Below are 17,518 nucleotides of genomic sequence, written 5' to 3'. Positions count from 1 at the left end.
CTCACAGTGAATGCCTTGCAAAATGTTGTTTGTGAAACAGTGTTAAGGTACTACTGTAGCACACAAGCATGAAGTCAGGCTCTAACGTACACACATGTTGTTTGGAGAAGGCAGGAAATAATTAGAGGAGACAGTAAGTGTCCTTGCACAAAATGTTAGCCAGCACTGAGCAACAGGGTGCTGCCAGTGCCCCAAAGGCACTACGCTGCTACGGGCCCTACAGCGTAGCGTGGTGTCCGCTGTGGTCCTTGTCTCCCTGCTGCTGTGGCTGCACAGGAGCTCTGGTGTCAAAGCCTGAGTACAGAAGCAGCTCCAGTCTCCCACTGTACACACACAGTCCGTCAAGGGTTGCCAAGATTTAGTTTTATTTAGGATTAGAAATACTGAACCACAGAAAACTGTTAAAAGTAACAGAGGTTTACTCAGCCCTGTAACAGGAGGGTACACAGATGGCAGTCAAGTGTGTATCTGTCGACATCGGAAGGTATTGCAGCACCCATGGAAAACAAGGGCATGCGCTATCCAGAACTGCATGCTGTGCTTTTTCAACAAAGCAGTTAAAGGAGGCAGTAAAATCGTTACAAAGTATCAAGTCCTTTACAAACTTTTTTTCCAATCAGCCCTGGTTTTGGTGCCAAGACAAAGTTTTTGCTTTCAAGCTGTCTCATTAAACAGACTCACATTGGGCTAACAGTTCCCCCAACCAAACCTTTTAAACTTTTAATAAACTTTTCTTGAATTTAATCCTAGAAGTTTTTCTCATTATTTCACATTCCCTTGTACAATAAAATATACTTTTTAAAAATCACTATGCATCAATAAACATCTGTAGACAAATTACATTAATAAACTTATATTTTACTCTCTATATATACATGTTGGCAATGTCAAAGCTTCAAGATTCACATGGAGGTCTGCAAAACCAAGGAAATGTACACAAATAACTTACATTTAGGAAAACCAAAAGCCGGAGGAGTATTTTTCCACATCATTGTGGGTCACAGTATTTAAAATATTTTTTCTAGTTACTCTTTACAACCACATTGTCTCAGCAGAGAATGATTAACCAAACAGAAGCAGAAAGAAAAATCAAGTTGCAGTTACTGATTTCAGTGCAGAACTAAGTCAAGTAAAGAACTACACTTGATTCTTAAAGAATATACAATATATTGGAGACCTCTCCAGTGCTAAGGCTTCTTCAGCATTTAGTCCTTAAAACTATCGTCCTGAGGCAGGAAGATTCCAGTGGATATCACTTTTCAGGTTTTAAACGGAATGATTCTAGTGCTAAACTAAACCATTCCTCAGTCTATACGTTAGACCAAGTGGTAAAATATACACACATTTCGATGCCACATTTCTACTTAATACTTTTTATGGCCCTGAAAAAGGAAACATTGGCATCCAAAAACAACATATTCCAACATAATAAAAAGGCACTGAGCTATAGTACTGTACATACAGTAACATCTGTGTTTGCATAGATTGACGACAACTTTGAATGCAGCAAGGGAAACAGTAACTGAGAGGGAACATGGAAGCAGCAGGAATTCTTGCTTAATAACCAGCTTACGGCAAAGAATCTTTTGGGAAAAAAAGAAAAAGTTCAATTTGTCAGCTTCATTTGTCCTTCATAAATTAAAAAAGTGTTCTTAGAGGAGTGTTTTCTGCTCAAAAAGCTGCAGGTCAAAACGGACCCAGACTTCGCCGGTTGGGACTTCATGCAGCAGTAAGTGTTTAGTCGTGGGGCCTTTGCTCTCTTGTTCCGTTCGGATTTTTGCTACTGGGACTTCAGTGCGACCCAAAAAATCTGTTGGGCAAACAAGTAAAAGATGTTACGAAGCAAAGACACAAAGCTTAGAATATTTGAAAGCGTGAGGTTAACCAGCAGGGATGGAGACCAGCACAATGCGTCAGTGCGATCTGACGGACAGTTTCTCCAGCTTCTCCATGTCACATGCAAATTCAGTACAACTCAGGCTGTGACTTCACACTGTAGCTTTGGTTAGTCACCTTGTACTACTATCATTAATGACTTGAATTTTTCTGTCTGCAACAATTAAAATTTATGACAAGTGACAATCTCGACAGAAAGAGCAAGTTTATAGCCAAAGGTATTCAGTCCTAGAGCACTGCTCCCAAGCTTCCTGTCTGAGTGGCCCCCAGCTCTGTGTATATCAGCCAGCAGTGACAAAAAAGGGTTTTTTAGAAGACAAAAGTGCTGTGGTATTAGAATGGAAAATATGCCTTTATGTCACAGTTTGATCCAAGGGCTTTAAAAATACAGATCCTTTTCAGTAACGCAACTTCCAATGTTTTCCATGTCAGCATTAAGTGATGGAACCGATTTACAAGTCAGCTGCAGTGCTACACGGACCACAAAAAATGAAATATTTGGGTTCAGCCAACTGGTAATTAGGCTTGTATGTCATTCTTTTTACAAGAACAGCAACCTTGAACAAATAATGCCACTAGTGGGCATACAGTCCGATTCAGAAATGATACGCCCTCTTTCCTGGCCGTTTCATAAATAATCATGAGAGAACGTGTGCTGCAAGGTGTGTTTAACAGCAACTCAGCTCTCCAGCTGGGAGAAGAAGCCTACCAGCAGCCACACGTCAGCTGTGCCACAGAAAGTGTGTTTGCAGAGGGCAAAGTCACGTTACCTCGCAGTAGAAAAGACGAAGCTATACATCAGCTCGGCTCAAGGCAGTACCTTGCAAATCAGCAGTAATTAACCCTGTGTCAGAGCCCTGAAGAAGCACTTCACCTTTTAAAGAAGACGAGAAGCTACGGACTGCCAAAAATGTGTTTAGTTTCCAAGAAAAAAAAAGAAAGCTTATCAAGCTATTGCAGTGCAAATAAAACCTAACACGTTATTTTCAGGCACCGCCTACAATAACAGAGAAAAACTTCTGCTTTCAGTTTCTGTGTCTCCCCAGCTTGACAAAAAATGCTTCTGTTTCTGATACAAAAGCCAGAGCGGGATCAAATCTTGACTGTTGGGGCTATACAACCTCTTCAGTAATTAAGTATTTTTTTACACAACGTTTCTCAGAAAGCAAGTGTACCTATAGGCTTCTGGAACCACGGGTGAGGAACTGTGCATCCCAAGTCACAAAAATGCACTCTTTTCCTAAAATAAATGTTCACACACTTACCATCGGGTGAGAATTGATCCCTGTCAAACATGGTGATACACAGGACATCCTGATACAGGTCCTTAATGAAGAACTGGCAGTTGAAGTTCCACTTGGGGTTCAAGGTGTCCTGCATGGTCCTCGTTGTGTAGCTCTGAGAGCCCATGCTGATTTCACAGTACGGGTTGCTCTTCCCTAAACACAGAGGCAGCAATGAAATACCTCAGCAGTGCAGAAACCTCCCTCCCAGTCTGGAGGCAGCTTGCACACACATCTGTGCTGCTGTCCAGAAGATGTAGGGTTACCCAATCCCTAAATCCTAGAGCAGCACGGAGCTGTTTCTTCATTTGGTTCTCTGAAGCTAAATAATGGCTAATTTGTTTTGAAGCTGTGTCTGAAACCTGCGCAACGTTTCTCAAATCACCAGGCTGCTCTCAGCGAACCTTGCCAGGCATTGCAGGACTCTGAGGTTACTGCCGGCACTCACCATTGGGCTTACAGGCCTTTAACTCCGTTGCTTCAATCACATGCACCATCAAGCGTCCTATTCCTGAGGTCTTCTGTGAGCGAGCTGGGAATGACAAGTCAGAAATAAATGGATTGGTTGTAACCAGAAAAACGCAATGGATCTGGAGATCCATGAGACCCCACACAGGCACTGGGGCATCCTCCAGAACAGGCTATGTGCCGGCGTTTGGCGGGGGTAAGAGGGGGATAGGAACTCGGTACCTTGATAAGCCTTTTCACGTTTCTTCTTCTCAGTCTCGATGTACTGCTCTGATGCTGCTTTGATTTTCTGGACCCAGGCAGTACTGCAAAGAGCAATCCCTATGGTGAGCGTTGTACCACAGGCAGGGAACTCCTCATTATTGGTGACTTTACCCCAACCTCTTTTGCCATTTTTCCCCCACTGGATTTCAGAGGCATCGCAAGTCAAGTTAATTCAAGGACTAAAGCTACAGAGGTTTTGGATTCAATCTTATGCCGCATTTCTGTATCAGCCTAAATAAATGAAATTGGAACTGCTGTTTTATTAAAGTCTGCTGGGTCACATCAAAGACTGACTAGGACTGGGGAAAAATTTTATGGGATGTGGGACTTTGCAGTCCTAAGCTATGCTATCCAGCTAGGAGCAGTAGGTGTGAACCTGGATTCCACTGCGAGAGCTGCCACACAAGCAGAACAAAGTGAAAGAAAGCTTGTAATTCAAATGAGAGTCTGAGGAATTTCATGTCCTGACTGGGAGGCTGAACCCTGTTCCGTGAGCTCGGAGCCTCCTGTCTGTTCACTGGAAACAGCCTCAGCCACGTTCAAAAAGGTTCATCTCACACCTGCACTTGCACTACTCACCGCTCGTTAATGTTGTCAGTTTTAAGTGTGTAAACTCTGTCGATGTGCGATATGTGGAAAACTGGCTCATCGCTTGAAGGATCAGTGGGCAATTTCACGAGGACTTCATTAAGGAAGACAGGCTGAAAGGAAAGCAAACATCAATGTACCAGTGTCACCCTGGCAGTAAGCAGAAACTTGACAAGAATATTTAAATACACGGTTTTCCTGGAGGAAATATTAAAGTTGACACAGGAAGAACAGCCAGATCATGATTACCATAAAAGGATGCAACAAAGGACTGAGAAAAAACTACTCTGTCAATAAGCCCCATGCTGTCCTCCTAGCTTTGGAGCTCTGTGAAAGGGGCAAGACTGTAAGCAGAGATGTCGTGTGGGGCTGGAAATCCTGCTTGTGTAGAGTAATTTTCCAGGATCCCTGTCTGAAAGCAGCCCCAATACTGAACTTTATCTCCCCAGCTCCAAAATGTTGAGTACACTGACCAGTGAGCAGGTGCTATGTGGACACAGAGACTGAAGTTCTAAAAACTTGGCTCATGCCACTGTTTGGAGTCCTAAACAAATGGGAATACTTTATAAAGGCATGAGCACACTGCGCCTTCTACTTTTTTTTGGCCAACCTCTTTTCAGTGGTTTGTGGGGACAGGACAAGGGGCAATGGCCACAAAATGGATCACAGGAAGTTCCACACCAACATGCGAAAGAACTTCTTCATGGTGAGGGTGACGGAGCACTGGAACAGGCTGCCCAGGGAGGTTGTGGAGTCTCCTTCTCTGGAGATATTCAAGGCCCATCTGGACGCCTACCTGGGCAACCTGCTCTAGGGAACCTGCTTTGGCAGGGGGGTTGGACCTGATGATCTCTTGAGGTCCCTTCCAACCCCTATAACTCTGTGATTCTGTGAAGTATTTTCTTGTGCGTACAAGGACTTTCACAAACTTAAGTTAAGGCTTCTATTTCTGAACATGGCGCTTAGCTCCTCAGCAGCAGTGTAGACACAATACTATTTCTGCTCCTTCAGCACAAAGTGGAAAGAAGTGTTCATTCAACCAAGACAAAGAAGCCCATCCTTTTCAGGGGACTAAACCAAATGACATTTGCATGTTCTGTCTGCCAGTACATGCCTGTATGACAGCAAAAGGTCAGACAGACAGGGCCAGACGGTGAATCCCAGCAGACAAAACAGCATTCCTCAGGAGCAGCGAGGTCCCACCGTATCAATGTGACCACAGGGCACCTTATCTCACTCACCATTTTGTACATTTTGAACTGGGAGTTGGATTTGGTGCTGAACAGTTTATCGGAGCCAGAAGAGACAAATTGTTTCACCATGTAGGTAAGCAGCAGGAAGTCGTTGAAAAGGAAGCCGTACAGCTCCTTGCTGCTCTTCGCCTTGTAGAGCTTGCCACTGTGCAGGAGTTTCCGTGGTCCCAAGCAGTTCGTGAGGGAATTGAAAACTGGTTGCTACGAGAGAAAAAAATCCATTAGCAGCAGCAAGTTAACACAGGCATCAGTCCCTGCTCCTCCTCGAAGACTGCTCAAACTGCTCAAAATCCTCTTCTCTTTTGAAAAATGAAGGTGGAGTTAAGAAGAGCCCACAGAGTCACGAGTTGTTCTGTTCATTTAGCTGTCTAAATGGTGTTAGTTTTATGGTGGTAAACGGAGGGTTCTCTACTGCCAAAATCGGGCACAAACAATGGGGGCTCATCGTATTACGGCTGCAAGCAGAATTTAATAAAAGCTTCTCTGCCAAGAGATCAGCAGTGGATCATGTTCCAATAACAGATATGTGCAAGCACTCCCATTTCACCCCCATGGCCCTTCCAAAATGAACAGCAAAAGCCCCTCCCGCACAGCGCAGCAGTGCAGCTACCTCAGCAAGACCTTCGCACTGGACATGGGACTGGATCCATTCCAGCCTGTCCGAGTTCTCCTTCTCACGCACCCCTTCGTTAACCTGAGAACACAGCTCCTCCGCACGCTCCAAGGCAAGCTTGAGGTTACTGTGGTCTGGGTGATTTTCTGGAGTATTCTCTAGAATCTGGTGCAGAAAAAATGGGAGAAACGAAGACAAAAAGAGATATAAGCAAAGGAACTATTTCTCCTCCCTCTCAGAGAAATCCCTGTAAAGGAATAATGCTTTTTTACTCGTGCTTTAGAGACCAAAATCAAAAGCATTCTCCTCCAAGGCTTCACTTTGGGTACTCACACTCTTTATAAGCAGAGGATAGCGCGTTATTCTTTGCATTGGCTTCAGGAGGAAACTGGAGAGGGGCATTCCTTTGCAGCGAGGGTCCAGGGCGAGTTTCTAGGGTGCAATCCAGAGATTTAACAGAGACATTGCATTACTCATCAAGGAACAGTTCCTTCACTTCACTGAAAATAGTCCGATCAGATTTATTTTTTTCAGGCATTCCAAGAAATCTTAGATTTTTAGGTTAACAAACAGCACAGTTCACTTGCGTCTAGAACAAACAGGAAAGCCAGAGCTGTCATTGTGCTCAGGTGCTTTGCCAGAATAAGCTGTAGCATCATTGTTCACGTGGAGTCCTGACATTCAAAACCATTCTAGCTTTTATTTTGACATAACATGCCCCACTCAGGTTGAAAAAACAAACCACAAAGCAATGAAAGAACCAAAAGCCTGATGTCAAAGGTTCTAGCATTTCTCCTTTAAAACCTCCTTTTTCTCTCTTCAAAGCCCCGGCATCAGCTGCAACACGGCAGCAATTATTTATTTCTATATTTTTACACTGCAGCCCCACCATTCAGACACCCTGCACACACCCCACTGGTTTGCAAGTTGCATGATGTGTTTGGGACAGCGGCTTTCTTGTTTTAACTCTGCAGACTCCTTCGACCACATATATTTTGGGAAGGTACTGGCACTGGCACTTTGTAAGGTTAACCAGTACACTGAAGGAACGAGTGGCAGAAAGGGAAATGGAGTAATGCACTCACTAAAGACATATAAAAAGCACACACTGTGTTATTGATGGAAGGTTCTTGCCTATTTTTGCACGATTTTGCTTCTCTGGGTTATTTCGATCTGGTTGCTGCTGGTTAGACAGGTTTCTGTCGTTGAGGAAAGGAGAAGGTACGAAAGCTGCTGAACAAGATACCTTTAAGTAGTCTTTGAAATCAGCATCTTCATCAGTTTTCTGCTGCAGCAATGAAGCCCCGTTAAGCTGGCAGCTGCAGAACCGAATGTAGGCCTGCATGTGGGAGAGTTCTGCTGCCAGGATGTCCCCAATCATCTGCACGGGCATTTTTTCCCCTCCTGTTTTCTTACGCACTCGCAAGGCTCTGAAGAGAAAAGAAATCACCATCCAACATTGCTGCAAGGCCTAAATCAAAATTCTTACAACATGCATCTGCAAAAGGATGCGAGCCTCAGAAGTTCAGGCTGCAGGAAGTTCAGCGTGGCCTGAAAGATGCCCGACAGGGTCTGCGTGACCGAGACACTCCTTTGAGGTTTCCGGGACAACTGCTATCAGTTGCTGTGTTCAAGCACCATCCCACTACAATACATTGTTAGCCACTTGGTCTCTCCAAAGATTATTTTTAGAGAACAGAAGGTGGCTTTGCAGAAAGCTGGGGAGAACACCTCCCATGCTCACTGTTTTCTGCAGGGCTCTGTTTCTAAGATACTATAGTAAATGTGCATCGGTTCTTGCTGTTTATTCCTGCCTCTCTCTTGTAACAGTTCGTTCTTTCTGAGATGCTCTGAATGCCTTTAGCTGTTCTGAATGCACACATACACAGCAAATAATCAGCAAGGACAGAAACATTTAGTTTAAAACCAGAAACGTCCTGAGGGAAGGAATAAGAGGATAAAGGGGAAGAAGAAAACATAAAAGGTTAAGTGAATTCTTACTTTACAGGGCAAAAATGTAAGTACTCACTTCAGTAACTTTGTATTTGACATGATGAGTTCCTTCCAGTTAACAAAGATCAGCCCCATTTCCCCTTCCGTGAGACAGCCTGAATCAGCCATTGGTTTCTGGAAAACCTGTGGTCAAAAAAATCATAGAGGTGAGCAATTCTCCAGAGACAAAACCACCCAGTCTCCTCTCATTTAGATTAGCAGCGATTTTGCTTTTTTATGAATGCTCAGCGTCCAACATCTCCACAGAAGTTAAAAGCAATTCCTCTCCAGCTCTTGTGACAGCCGTGCCTTTTTTTCCTACTCATGTGATCTCATTCTGACAGTGGCATCACCACTTGTGAAGCTGGGACAAGCGCTGACCTGCAGGCTGACCATACAGCCAAAGAGCATTCCTGCGATTCCAGAGTCAAACGCTGCACAAACTGCACTCACACATCGCACCTGTCCCATGCCCAAAGCGGTCGCAGTTAACTAGTACGTAGAGCTACCCCTTCCTTCAGGGACCCTCTGCGTAATACCTCTGGATACCAGAACACCTGTGTAATTCACTCTATTTTAAGGTTTAACGCTTCACCAGTTACTTTATGTAGAAAGACCAAGTTAGACTCCCAAGACCTTCCAATGATGGCCAGTTAGTGTCCCACCTAGCAAGGCAGTCCTGCTTCTAGAAATAAAGTCAGAGACAAAGGCAGACGATCAACTTTTACAGTACTTACAGAGTTTGTCATGAGCCTGTGCAGCTTTGCCAGACAACCCATCAACCTTTGCCCATCATCTTTACACTGAGCATTGCCCCAAACTCTTAAGAACAGGGTTTGGAAAATCCTAAGATCCTTGTAAAGCAATGTCTTTCACAACGTGACTTTTATCCTGTTGGACGACTGCGTAACGGTCACTAGAAAAGGAGGTGTTCACACAGCATCACTTTCTTCTTTTAGCATTTCACAGTGCCTAAGGATCTCTTTTACTGCTGCTATTCTGTAGGACCAAGGTGGTGTTTTTCCAACCACGTTTTCACATGCAGGATATCTCACCTCTAAGACAAGCTGAAGGTCGTCCATGTACCTTTCTTCCGTCTGGATGAGTTCGTGAATGTAGCCCTGTCTTTTCCTCTCTATGGGTTGCATAGTATCAAGGCTTTGAAGATCAGCACACCCTACAAGAAACAAGCCGGGAGTTTAGATCCCACTCAAGCCATCAGATCTGATGATTTAACAAAGTTGTATGTTGCATCAACGTACACCAGCCCACGACTCAGACTGTACACACAGCTCTTCTTTTATGGGTTTCAATAGCTAGGAAACCACAGTGTAGTGATTGGCCCCCTCCCCTCTTTGTGCCAGTTTTCGGTCTGTCACCTTTTTATTTCTTCAAGCATCCCTTTATGTTGTACTGCGATGCAAATACGAATTCCTGACTTCCTGTAACTCCTTTTTTTTTTTTTTCTCCCATCTCTTCTCTTTTTCTGCAATGCTGTTTTCAAAACTGTGATTTCTCTTACCTTACACAATGTCTGTTGTGAGACGAAGTCATCCAGAACGTGTCTGGTATTAGTAGTTCATGACATTGCACCTTTAATCTCCACCCCATTTCTAAAACACTCTGCCTTGGTTATTAATTTACTCTACAAACCACCAGCATAAGTTTGCAAACATATAATGCAAAATTTATAGTTGCACAAACCTCAGAGTTGCACAACTTTTTTCTAGTTTAGAAACCAAATGAGCCAGGGATACGTTGAATTATTTTTATGCATTAAGTATAAATAATCAAAATCATGCAGAGGAACACAGAGAAATCCAATGACACAAAAGCCAAGTTTTCTATGCTAACATGCAGACCCTACAGCTTCATTCTTTCTCTCTTCATTGCACATGTTAGTAAACACGACAGCAGCGCTTGAAATTTAGTAACTGAAATGAAAACTGGTAAAAACAAAGTCAAAGTGGTGAGTATATTTAGACGGGTAAAGGAGAGTATGTGAAGTTGAACTGATCCATCTGTTGGCCATCGCGTGCTAGCAGATTACTGCAATGTAACGGGGGGGGGGAAAAAAAGAACCAATTACAGAGTATTTAAGGATATACATCTCTCATTTGATGTGGCTGCATCAGATTTGGATGAAATCTAAACTGGATTATGTAGAATAACAGAAAGAACGTTGCAGCAACTCTTTTAGACCAGGCATTTCTAGAGGAACGACGACCCTTTGACAGTTTACAGGTATAGAGAAAGACAGCGCGACCTACAGCCCCAAGGGTGTCTCCCCTGTCACCCTAACGCACCCAGGGCATTAGAATGTGGCTTCATTCTGTTTGCTGCCAATTCATAGACTTGCCTGTGGGAAGACCGCTCTAAACAATGACATGAAAATGAATAAATAATACATTTGTAAAAAAGAAAAGGAAAAAAGGCCAAAAAACAGGGAATATTTGGCTAAACTTGATGTGACAGTGGCCTAATGTGAACTTCCAGATTTGTGTCCTTCCTGTTGGGTTGGCACCAAGCTGCTTGGAAGCAGCAGCACCCTTCAGCAAAAGAGATGGCCACACTGGAGAAACACTTGTCAGATGAGGTTTTAGGAAACCATTCGGAGTATTTTAATGGGGAAACCCTTGGGGCAACACAAAGGAGTACAACAGTAAAGACAACGACTAGATTTAAAATGAGGGCTTTTCAGTTCTGCCACGTACCCTCCACAAGGATCACGAATCTTAAGCTTTCGAACAAGGACTGAAAAAATACTACTTTTTATGAAGGGATCTGGGATTTCAGCTCTTCCAACTGTGGAGAACACTGCTTTCAGACTTAATTATTTCCAAAGTTAAAATCAAGCCAAAATTAGAAGAGATAAGGGAGTAAAGTTATAGATCAAACTGATTCCTATGATCTCATCATCCATCAGTTTTTCCTTTGGTCAACCCGTGCTACTTCTGGATTCTAGTGTCATTCTTCAGCGTGTGCAGAACCGAATTTAAGCCCAGCTAAGTGGTTCTGAGTGTTCCTACGACTGACAAGTCCTAATTTTAAGCCTGTCACGTCCTTGCACAGTAGCCAGACTTTATTTGCCCAGACTTAGACATTAGATCTCAGCAAGACCACGTGGTTCTTTCTTCTACTGCGAGGTACAGTCCTACAGCCAGGGCAGCAAAGGACTGAAGCTCCCGTTGCTGTTTGCTTGTACTGTAACTGTCTGAACCACCCACACTCTTGGATTTGTGTCTGTCTCCTGCTAAGTCAAGTTGAAGCAAACTCTGGGAGGCAAACACGCCTTTTATATGCACCTAAAATAATCTGATTTATAAAGCTCGTTGTCAGGTACAAAATTACAGTTCACTTAATTGGCCCCTGTACTAACCTTGCATTTGGACTGTCAGCTTTTGGGATCACTGGGTGAATGCTCTTCTACATTTAAACCAGTCAAAAAGCTCTGGGTTTTGACGGCTCTGATGATAGTGGCGTAAAAATGTAGCTTGGAATCCATACATCTGATTTTAGAAGGCAAATTTAGGCCTTTGGATCTGAAGGGAAGACAGGTGAATGAGGGAATACAGCGATGTGCCTGACACACTCGCCAACCTTTCTCCAAAGTGGCCGCAGCAACCCCTTGGCTCACTGGTGCAGCAAGGGTGGGCCTGCAGCTCTACCCGCTCTCCTCCCACGTTCCTGTTCCCTCCTTTCCCTGCATCACTGCTGGCACTTAGCTGCCTCCCAGCTCACACCCTGGCAGAAAAGGAATCCTGAGGGAGAAAAGGAAAACAGTAGTTTTCTGCTAGTTTAGTAGCCAGGAATGCGCATGGAAGCAAGAGGACCGCCCTTTTTTTGGCAGCAGAAAGCTGTTGCCTTGGCTTCTGCCTTGCGAAGCTTCGTCCCAAGCTCCCCATACAGCTCGTAAAAGCAGCGGCATTTTTGGAGAGCCTGCGGAGGGGAACACAGCTGCCCACGCTGCGGGCTGACCTCGCTCTGCTGACTGGATAAGAAGTTTACGTTACCTTTGGAGGGCAATCCAGCCTGCCTCATCCACCGAGAGCAGCGCCAGGCTGTTCAAAGAAGCCTAGCTCCCTCCTGAGAATGACGTCTAGCGAAGCCAGTGGTGCCAGGCTGGTACCTTTGAAACTTGGGACGTACCCACAGAGCAATGCCTACCATGGCTGTGGCACCTTTCGTGTTAAATCCTGCTCTCCAAGATGAGGAAGCAGCTGTCTCGCAGCGGCAGGGGAGAACAAGCTGGAAAGTTTATAAACAGGAAATCCCAGTCTCTAAACTTATGTTTAAAATTACACTTCCCTCTCCAAATATACCTGAACAAGAAATACTTTCTTGCTACTAAGTTAGTTAACCCTGCTTGGAAAGCTAGAGTTTCATAGTCAAAAGATGTTCTATCCTGCGTGAGATTCAAACACTTGAAAACCAGGGGCAGAGGGGACCTTTCAAATTACCGACATATTCTGGACTTGAGGTAAGTTCTAGGGGAAGAATGACACTTTCTGAAGAAATCCTTCTGTGAAAGACAGATGAACAAGATCTATCACCATTTCAAAAAAATATATCATTTTTTTCCTTTGTTCAAAAAGGGGAAGTGAATTTAAATTCTTTACTTAAAGCCAGTTCCAAAGAATTGAGGTAAAAACCAGACGTCACAAGCTCTCACAGGCGCCCAGATTTGCCTAGGCACCACATGCTTTGCCCGCTTCCCCAACAAAGCTGCCCACTCAATGAACAATGAAAAAACACATTTAAAAAATGACAGCTTTGGAAAGACATCTTGAGCCTCAAACATGAGCTCAAGCACCTTCCCTGAAGGATCTGTCTATACCTAAGCAAGCCCAGAGGCATCACAGCCAGGTCATTTAGTGAGGACAATTTAGAGGCAGATGTGGCCTACTTTAATAAACTCTGTTTGTAAGGAGATAGCTTGGATTAAGATTTGTGGATTTTTTGGTTTTGAGGGTTTGTTTTTTAGCTCAAACCAGTTGATAAGGTTGGATAAAGCAGCTAAGGCTTTTGTTTTTTGTGTTAACCTGCCTCTATTTTCCTAGGCTACTGTAGAAAGAGCACATCTCAGCATGGAGCAGCATTAAAGGAGCCCCTTCACTACAGCCAGAGAACAGACCAATGGTGTTGGGCAACATCTCTCACTCCCAGCTCTGCTGGCACACCGAGAGGCTATTTGACTTGCAGAGTACTCCTGTCCCTGCCTGTAGCTGTCAGTAGCTTCCGTGCCTCCTGGAACCTGTGAAAGGAACTAATCCAGCAAATTTGAAAAGGTTGGTTTCCATCAGGCCCCAGGAAACATAATCAGAGTTGTATCCAACCTCCCCTAATCACTATGTGCAGTTTACTCTCTCCACTACAAAAGAAGAAATTAATGATTCAATGTGCAAGAGGTAAAAAGCACAACTATGTTGCTGTGTCACAGACCCAGGTAACATAATGCTTGTCCCAACTATTCAGACGGGAAAAAAAACCTCCCCAGGTGAACAAAAAAACCACAACAGACAAACTAGATCCTTTTATGCGTCCCTTTAATAAAGTACATTTGCATAGTTATCTTACAACTTTGTTTGAAAACAAAGATGAACAATTGCCTCATGCTAAGCACAGCCTGCGTTTGCATGTCTGAACAACCATCCCCACACGTTAATACTCTAGCTTGAAGAGAACAACAAAAGGTAATTTTAAGGCAGCACACACCATTAAGTAGCAGTTTATTAGTTCATTACATCGAAGTAGCATTACCCTGCAGCAGCTCCCAACACGACTGCAGGCCAAGGTTCGCCAGCTTTCCTACGAGCAGACTTATGTACAGGTGTTTTACCCCGACCCCAAAGCATCACAAAGGGATACGATCTGACAAAGCACTGAGGTGGGACACATGGTCATCGACTGGTAGGACATGTTTTGACTGTTAGCGTGTAACTTTGTGGTGGAGCTCTATGCCTCCTGTGCTCCTAACTACAACACTAGTAAGGACGACGTTAGTGCAGCGCTCTGCTTTCACACTGACTACTCACACACCCAGACCTGCACCAGGTCTCGATGGTCACACAAGACTTTCCTGCACGGATCTAATCGCTGAGCGGGAACTCAGCTTTGGAAATCAAGCTTTTGCAAAACTAAGCTTTTGTAGGTTTTGATGCAAACCAGACAATTACAAAATTAGGAAGCGCTCAGTCCTTGTTCTTGTGCACTTAGAGCATCGCTTGCATTCTCACCCCCAGTTACACAACGGCCCCCATTCTCTGCTGGCCCGTAGGAAACAGCATTAAGCCAGTGCTATGCTGCAGGCAATGTCATATTTTGTTTCGGTTTTAACATCTTGTGGCTCTGAGCAACACTTAGACTCTCAGGCCTTCAGGAAGGACTGTCAATTCAAGAAATATCCCTAGCCTTCACCCTGTCCTTAGCTGAACTGTCTTCACCCAAATCCAGGATGAGCACTTCAACGCCAGTTTTACTTGGCTGGCTGGGACAATACTTGAACCTCACTCCGCGGTCATTTATCAATGAGAGAGTGGGTTACACACAATCAGCGAAGACTGGACACTTTAAAATCAAAAAATCTGATTTAAATACAGCTTCCATTAGCTGCACCTCTTTGCTGATAGAGAAGATTATTTTAAAATCCCGCAGTACATACATCCTCAGCATAGCCTTTCCTACTGACAGCCTGATACAGCTGTGCGATTCTTTCTGCACCAGCACGTGACAGGAGAGCAGAGCTCTCAGGTGATTGTGCTTGACCTGTATTAGGCAGACTTCTGAAAAGAGAAATACCAATGGCAGGGACATTATCTCTTTCAATCAGTATTAAGTCTATTATTATTATTACCATTGTCATTAGAGAATTTAGACCATACTCAAGTAACACTGAAATATCAGAAGGTAACTGTGAAAGCCCAAAATGCTTCATCACAATACTCATCAGTTCAAACTGAGGGGCAGCTGTTGCAATAATTAGTAACGCTCATATCTACATACCCAACGACAGGGCTACTTGTGTGAAACTGTACTTGATGCTACCCTAATCTCTAACTGTACCATTAAAATTGGGTAGAATGACAGTTGTTTTTGGAAAATGCCATGATATTATTTTGTAAATCATCCCAGATAGGATGTGAAATTGTTTTTCTTTTTCCAAAATCAATGAGTAGCCATTCGGCATTCCAGGAAAACTGACATTGAACATTTGGGATGTCAGTTTAGCTTAAATCCCACAGGTTCACAGTGCCTCTTAGAAATGGGATAATTCATAAGATCACCTAATTCTCAGACTAACATGAGTGTCTGACTGCTTGACGCCACTGGTGTAGCACAACAAAGTTCGGTCTGCATTGAACAGACCTTCAAAACCAGAAATTAAGAGAAGGCAATTCAGAGTGATTAGCATATTTTAGCAGAAATATTTAAAAATGTAGTTTCAAAAAGAAAACGAGTCAGCTAGAATACTGGAGAAATTATCTAGCACATTATTTGCCTACAATAACATTTCATTCTATGACAAAATACCGTTTTAGACAAAATACATCCAGAATAAAAATCCATTTGTAGTTTTATGTAGGCACATTGCTGTAGTCTGTATTGCACAAAAGATATACCTCTGACTTAAAGGGCACATATACATCATTTGATAAAGTATATTAAATATGTAACATTCCACTTTTTCTATAGAAATTTCGGAGAAAGGCTTTTAAATCTCTGCAATTTGACTAACCTTTTCCTGATAGTACCTTCACAACATTCATATATATATAAATATAGTAAACATACAGTGGTTTGTAAACATTTCTGATTGCATAAGTGACCTTTACTGTTTTGTTACCAAGTTCAGGAAACCAACTAAATTAAATACTGTGTTGACTAGATCTCTCCTGTTGTTACAGGATCAAAGAACTATTTCATCAGATGAGTAGTCTGCTATTGATTGATTAATCTTTTCATTTAAAGGGATATCAGGCTTATAGTCCTGAAGTCCCATTTCCTCTCTCTCCCCATCCTAATAAAACGTGGGCACCTTTACTGCATTGTATCGCTAGCGTGCCGTAACTGTACCTTCAAGGAGCACTTTGTAGATGAGGAATATAGGTCCATTTTTAAACCCAAATTCTCTGCCTTCAGCTCCATGTGTCTGTTAGTGTTTCTCTTCTGACAACATCTCTTTACCAAGGCTGCCTATGTATTAGGCTGCTATTTATTTACCAAATAGAGAGCAGCAGCTTTCAGCTGGTACTTTAAGTCACTGAAGACTGTAGCAAGATAAAAACACCACTCAGTATCGTAACTATTTAATGAAAAAAAGGAGCAGGGCAAGGGTCTAGTAGCACAGAGGCTGTACAAGTACTTACTGCACTAACTAGTACACATTCACTATCTGCTAAAACTGAATCAAGGAAGGAGGTTGTTTAGGGGTACAACTTGTCAAGCCAAAACAACCTGAATTCCTGCTATAGGACTACTGTGAAGGAAGAAAAAAAAAAAGTATCTTCCATTCTATGCTTAATATTTCTTTCCCCAGTAAAAAGGGTATTAAAGGCTGGACTGCACCAGATCTAAATCTTAGATCGTGTAGCATGTTTGTAATCACAGTGACCACCAGCAGTACAGACAGGTAGGGTTTAGTTTCTGGATGAGCCTTATGGGCTGTCATTTTAAAAGCTCAATATGTAGAAGATTAAATCAAATTCATTAGAACAGTAATCAGCGAACATTTTAATTCTGCAAAGTATGTACATTACAACATTAAAAGAACACAACTGCCCATTCAAAACAGCTCAGATAAACTGTGCAAATAGTGGGTCTTTGTGTGTCTGCAATCCCACCATGCAAACGATAACTTGATATGCATGCTAATGATCTTAGGATTATCAATGCCAAAGAAAAATGCTAAAGGAAACAAGAATGAACAGCAGTGAAAGCCACACAAAGACCCACTATCCTTTCTCCTTTTACAAATCAACTGTAAATGTTATAAGAAAACCCACAAAAACCTAATTTCTTGACTGGATCTAACATTCAAACGAAGCAAAAGGATTGTTTCAGAGATTTTTGAGCAGGGCTGGCCACCCTGCCTCCACGCTACAGTCAAACTTGGATAGTGGGTCTCTGAGGTGCTTTCACACTGGAAGACAACATTGGGTCCT

The 17,518-nt window shown here is 43.1% G+C and overlaps 1 protein-coding gene across 11 annotated transcripts in view; it reads right to left on the bottom strand.

The window, feature by feature from the left end:
- Positions 1-350: 350 nt before the first annotated feature.
- Positions 351-17,518, bottom strand: part of ITSN2 (intersectin 2) — an 80,978-nt gene continuing 63,810 nt past the window's right edge. For 9 of the 11 annotated variants that reach the window (XM_040554352.1, XM_040554341.1, XM_040554349.1 and 6 more), the window contains 11 exons: positions 9,413-9,534; positions 8,395-8,501; positions 7,612-7,795; positions 6,699-6,797; positions 6,363-6,530; positions 5,741-5,953; positions 4,491-4,612; positions 3,870-3,952; positions 3,628-3,711; positions 3,162-3,335; positions 351-1,810 (listed from right to left, as the gene is read on the bottom strand). In XM_040554352.1, coding sequence (XP_040410286.1) covers positions 1,653-1,810; positions 3,162-3,335; positions 3,628-3,711; positions 3,870-3,952; positions 4,491-4,612; positions 5,741-5,953; positions 6,363-6,530; positions 6,699-6,797; positions 7,612-7,795; positions 8,395-8,501; positions 9,413-9,534 — 1,514 coding nt within the window. In that variant the 3' untranslated portion in view covers positions 351-1,652. Of the gene's footprint in view, positions 1,811-3,161; positions 3,336-3,627; positions 3,712-3,869; positions 3,953-4,490; positions 4,613-5,740; positions 5,954-6,362; positions 6,531-6,698; positions 6,798-7,611; positions 7,796-8,394; positions 8,502-9,412; positions 9,535-13,896; positions 17,517-17,518 lie in introns of those variants that run through there. The other 2 variants (XM_040554350.1, XM_040554351.1) reach the window with 1 other exon arrangement.

The sequence above is a fragment of the Cygnus olor genome, chromosome 3, assembly GCF_009769625.2.
Source record: "Cygnus olor isolate bCygOlo1 chromosome 3, bCygOlo1.pri.v2, whole genome shotgun sequence".
Taxonomy (NCBI): Eukaryota; Metazoa; Chordata; class Aves; order Anseriformes; family Anatidae; genus Cygnus; species Cygnus olor.
This window is presented reverse-complemented; position numbering and strand designations above follow the sequence as displayed.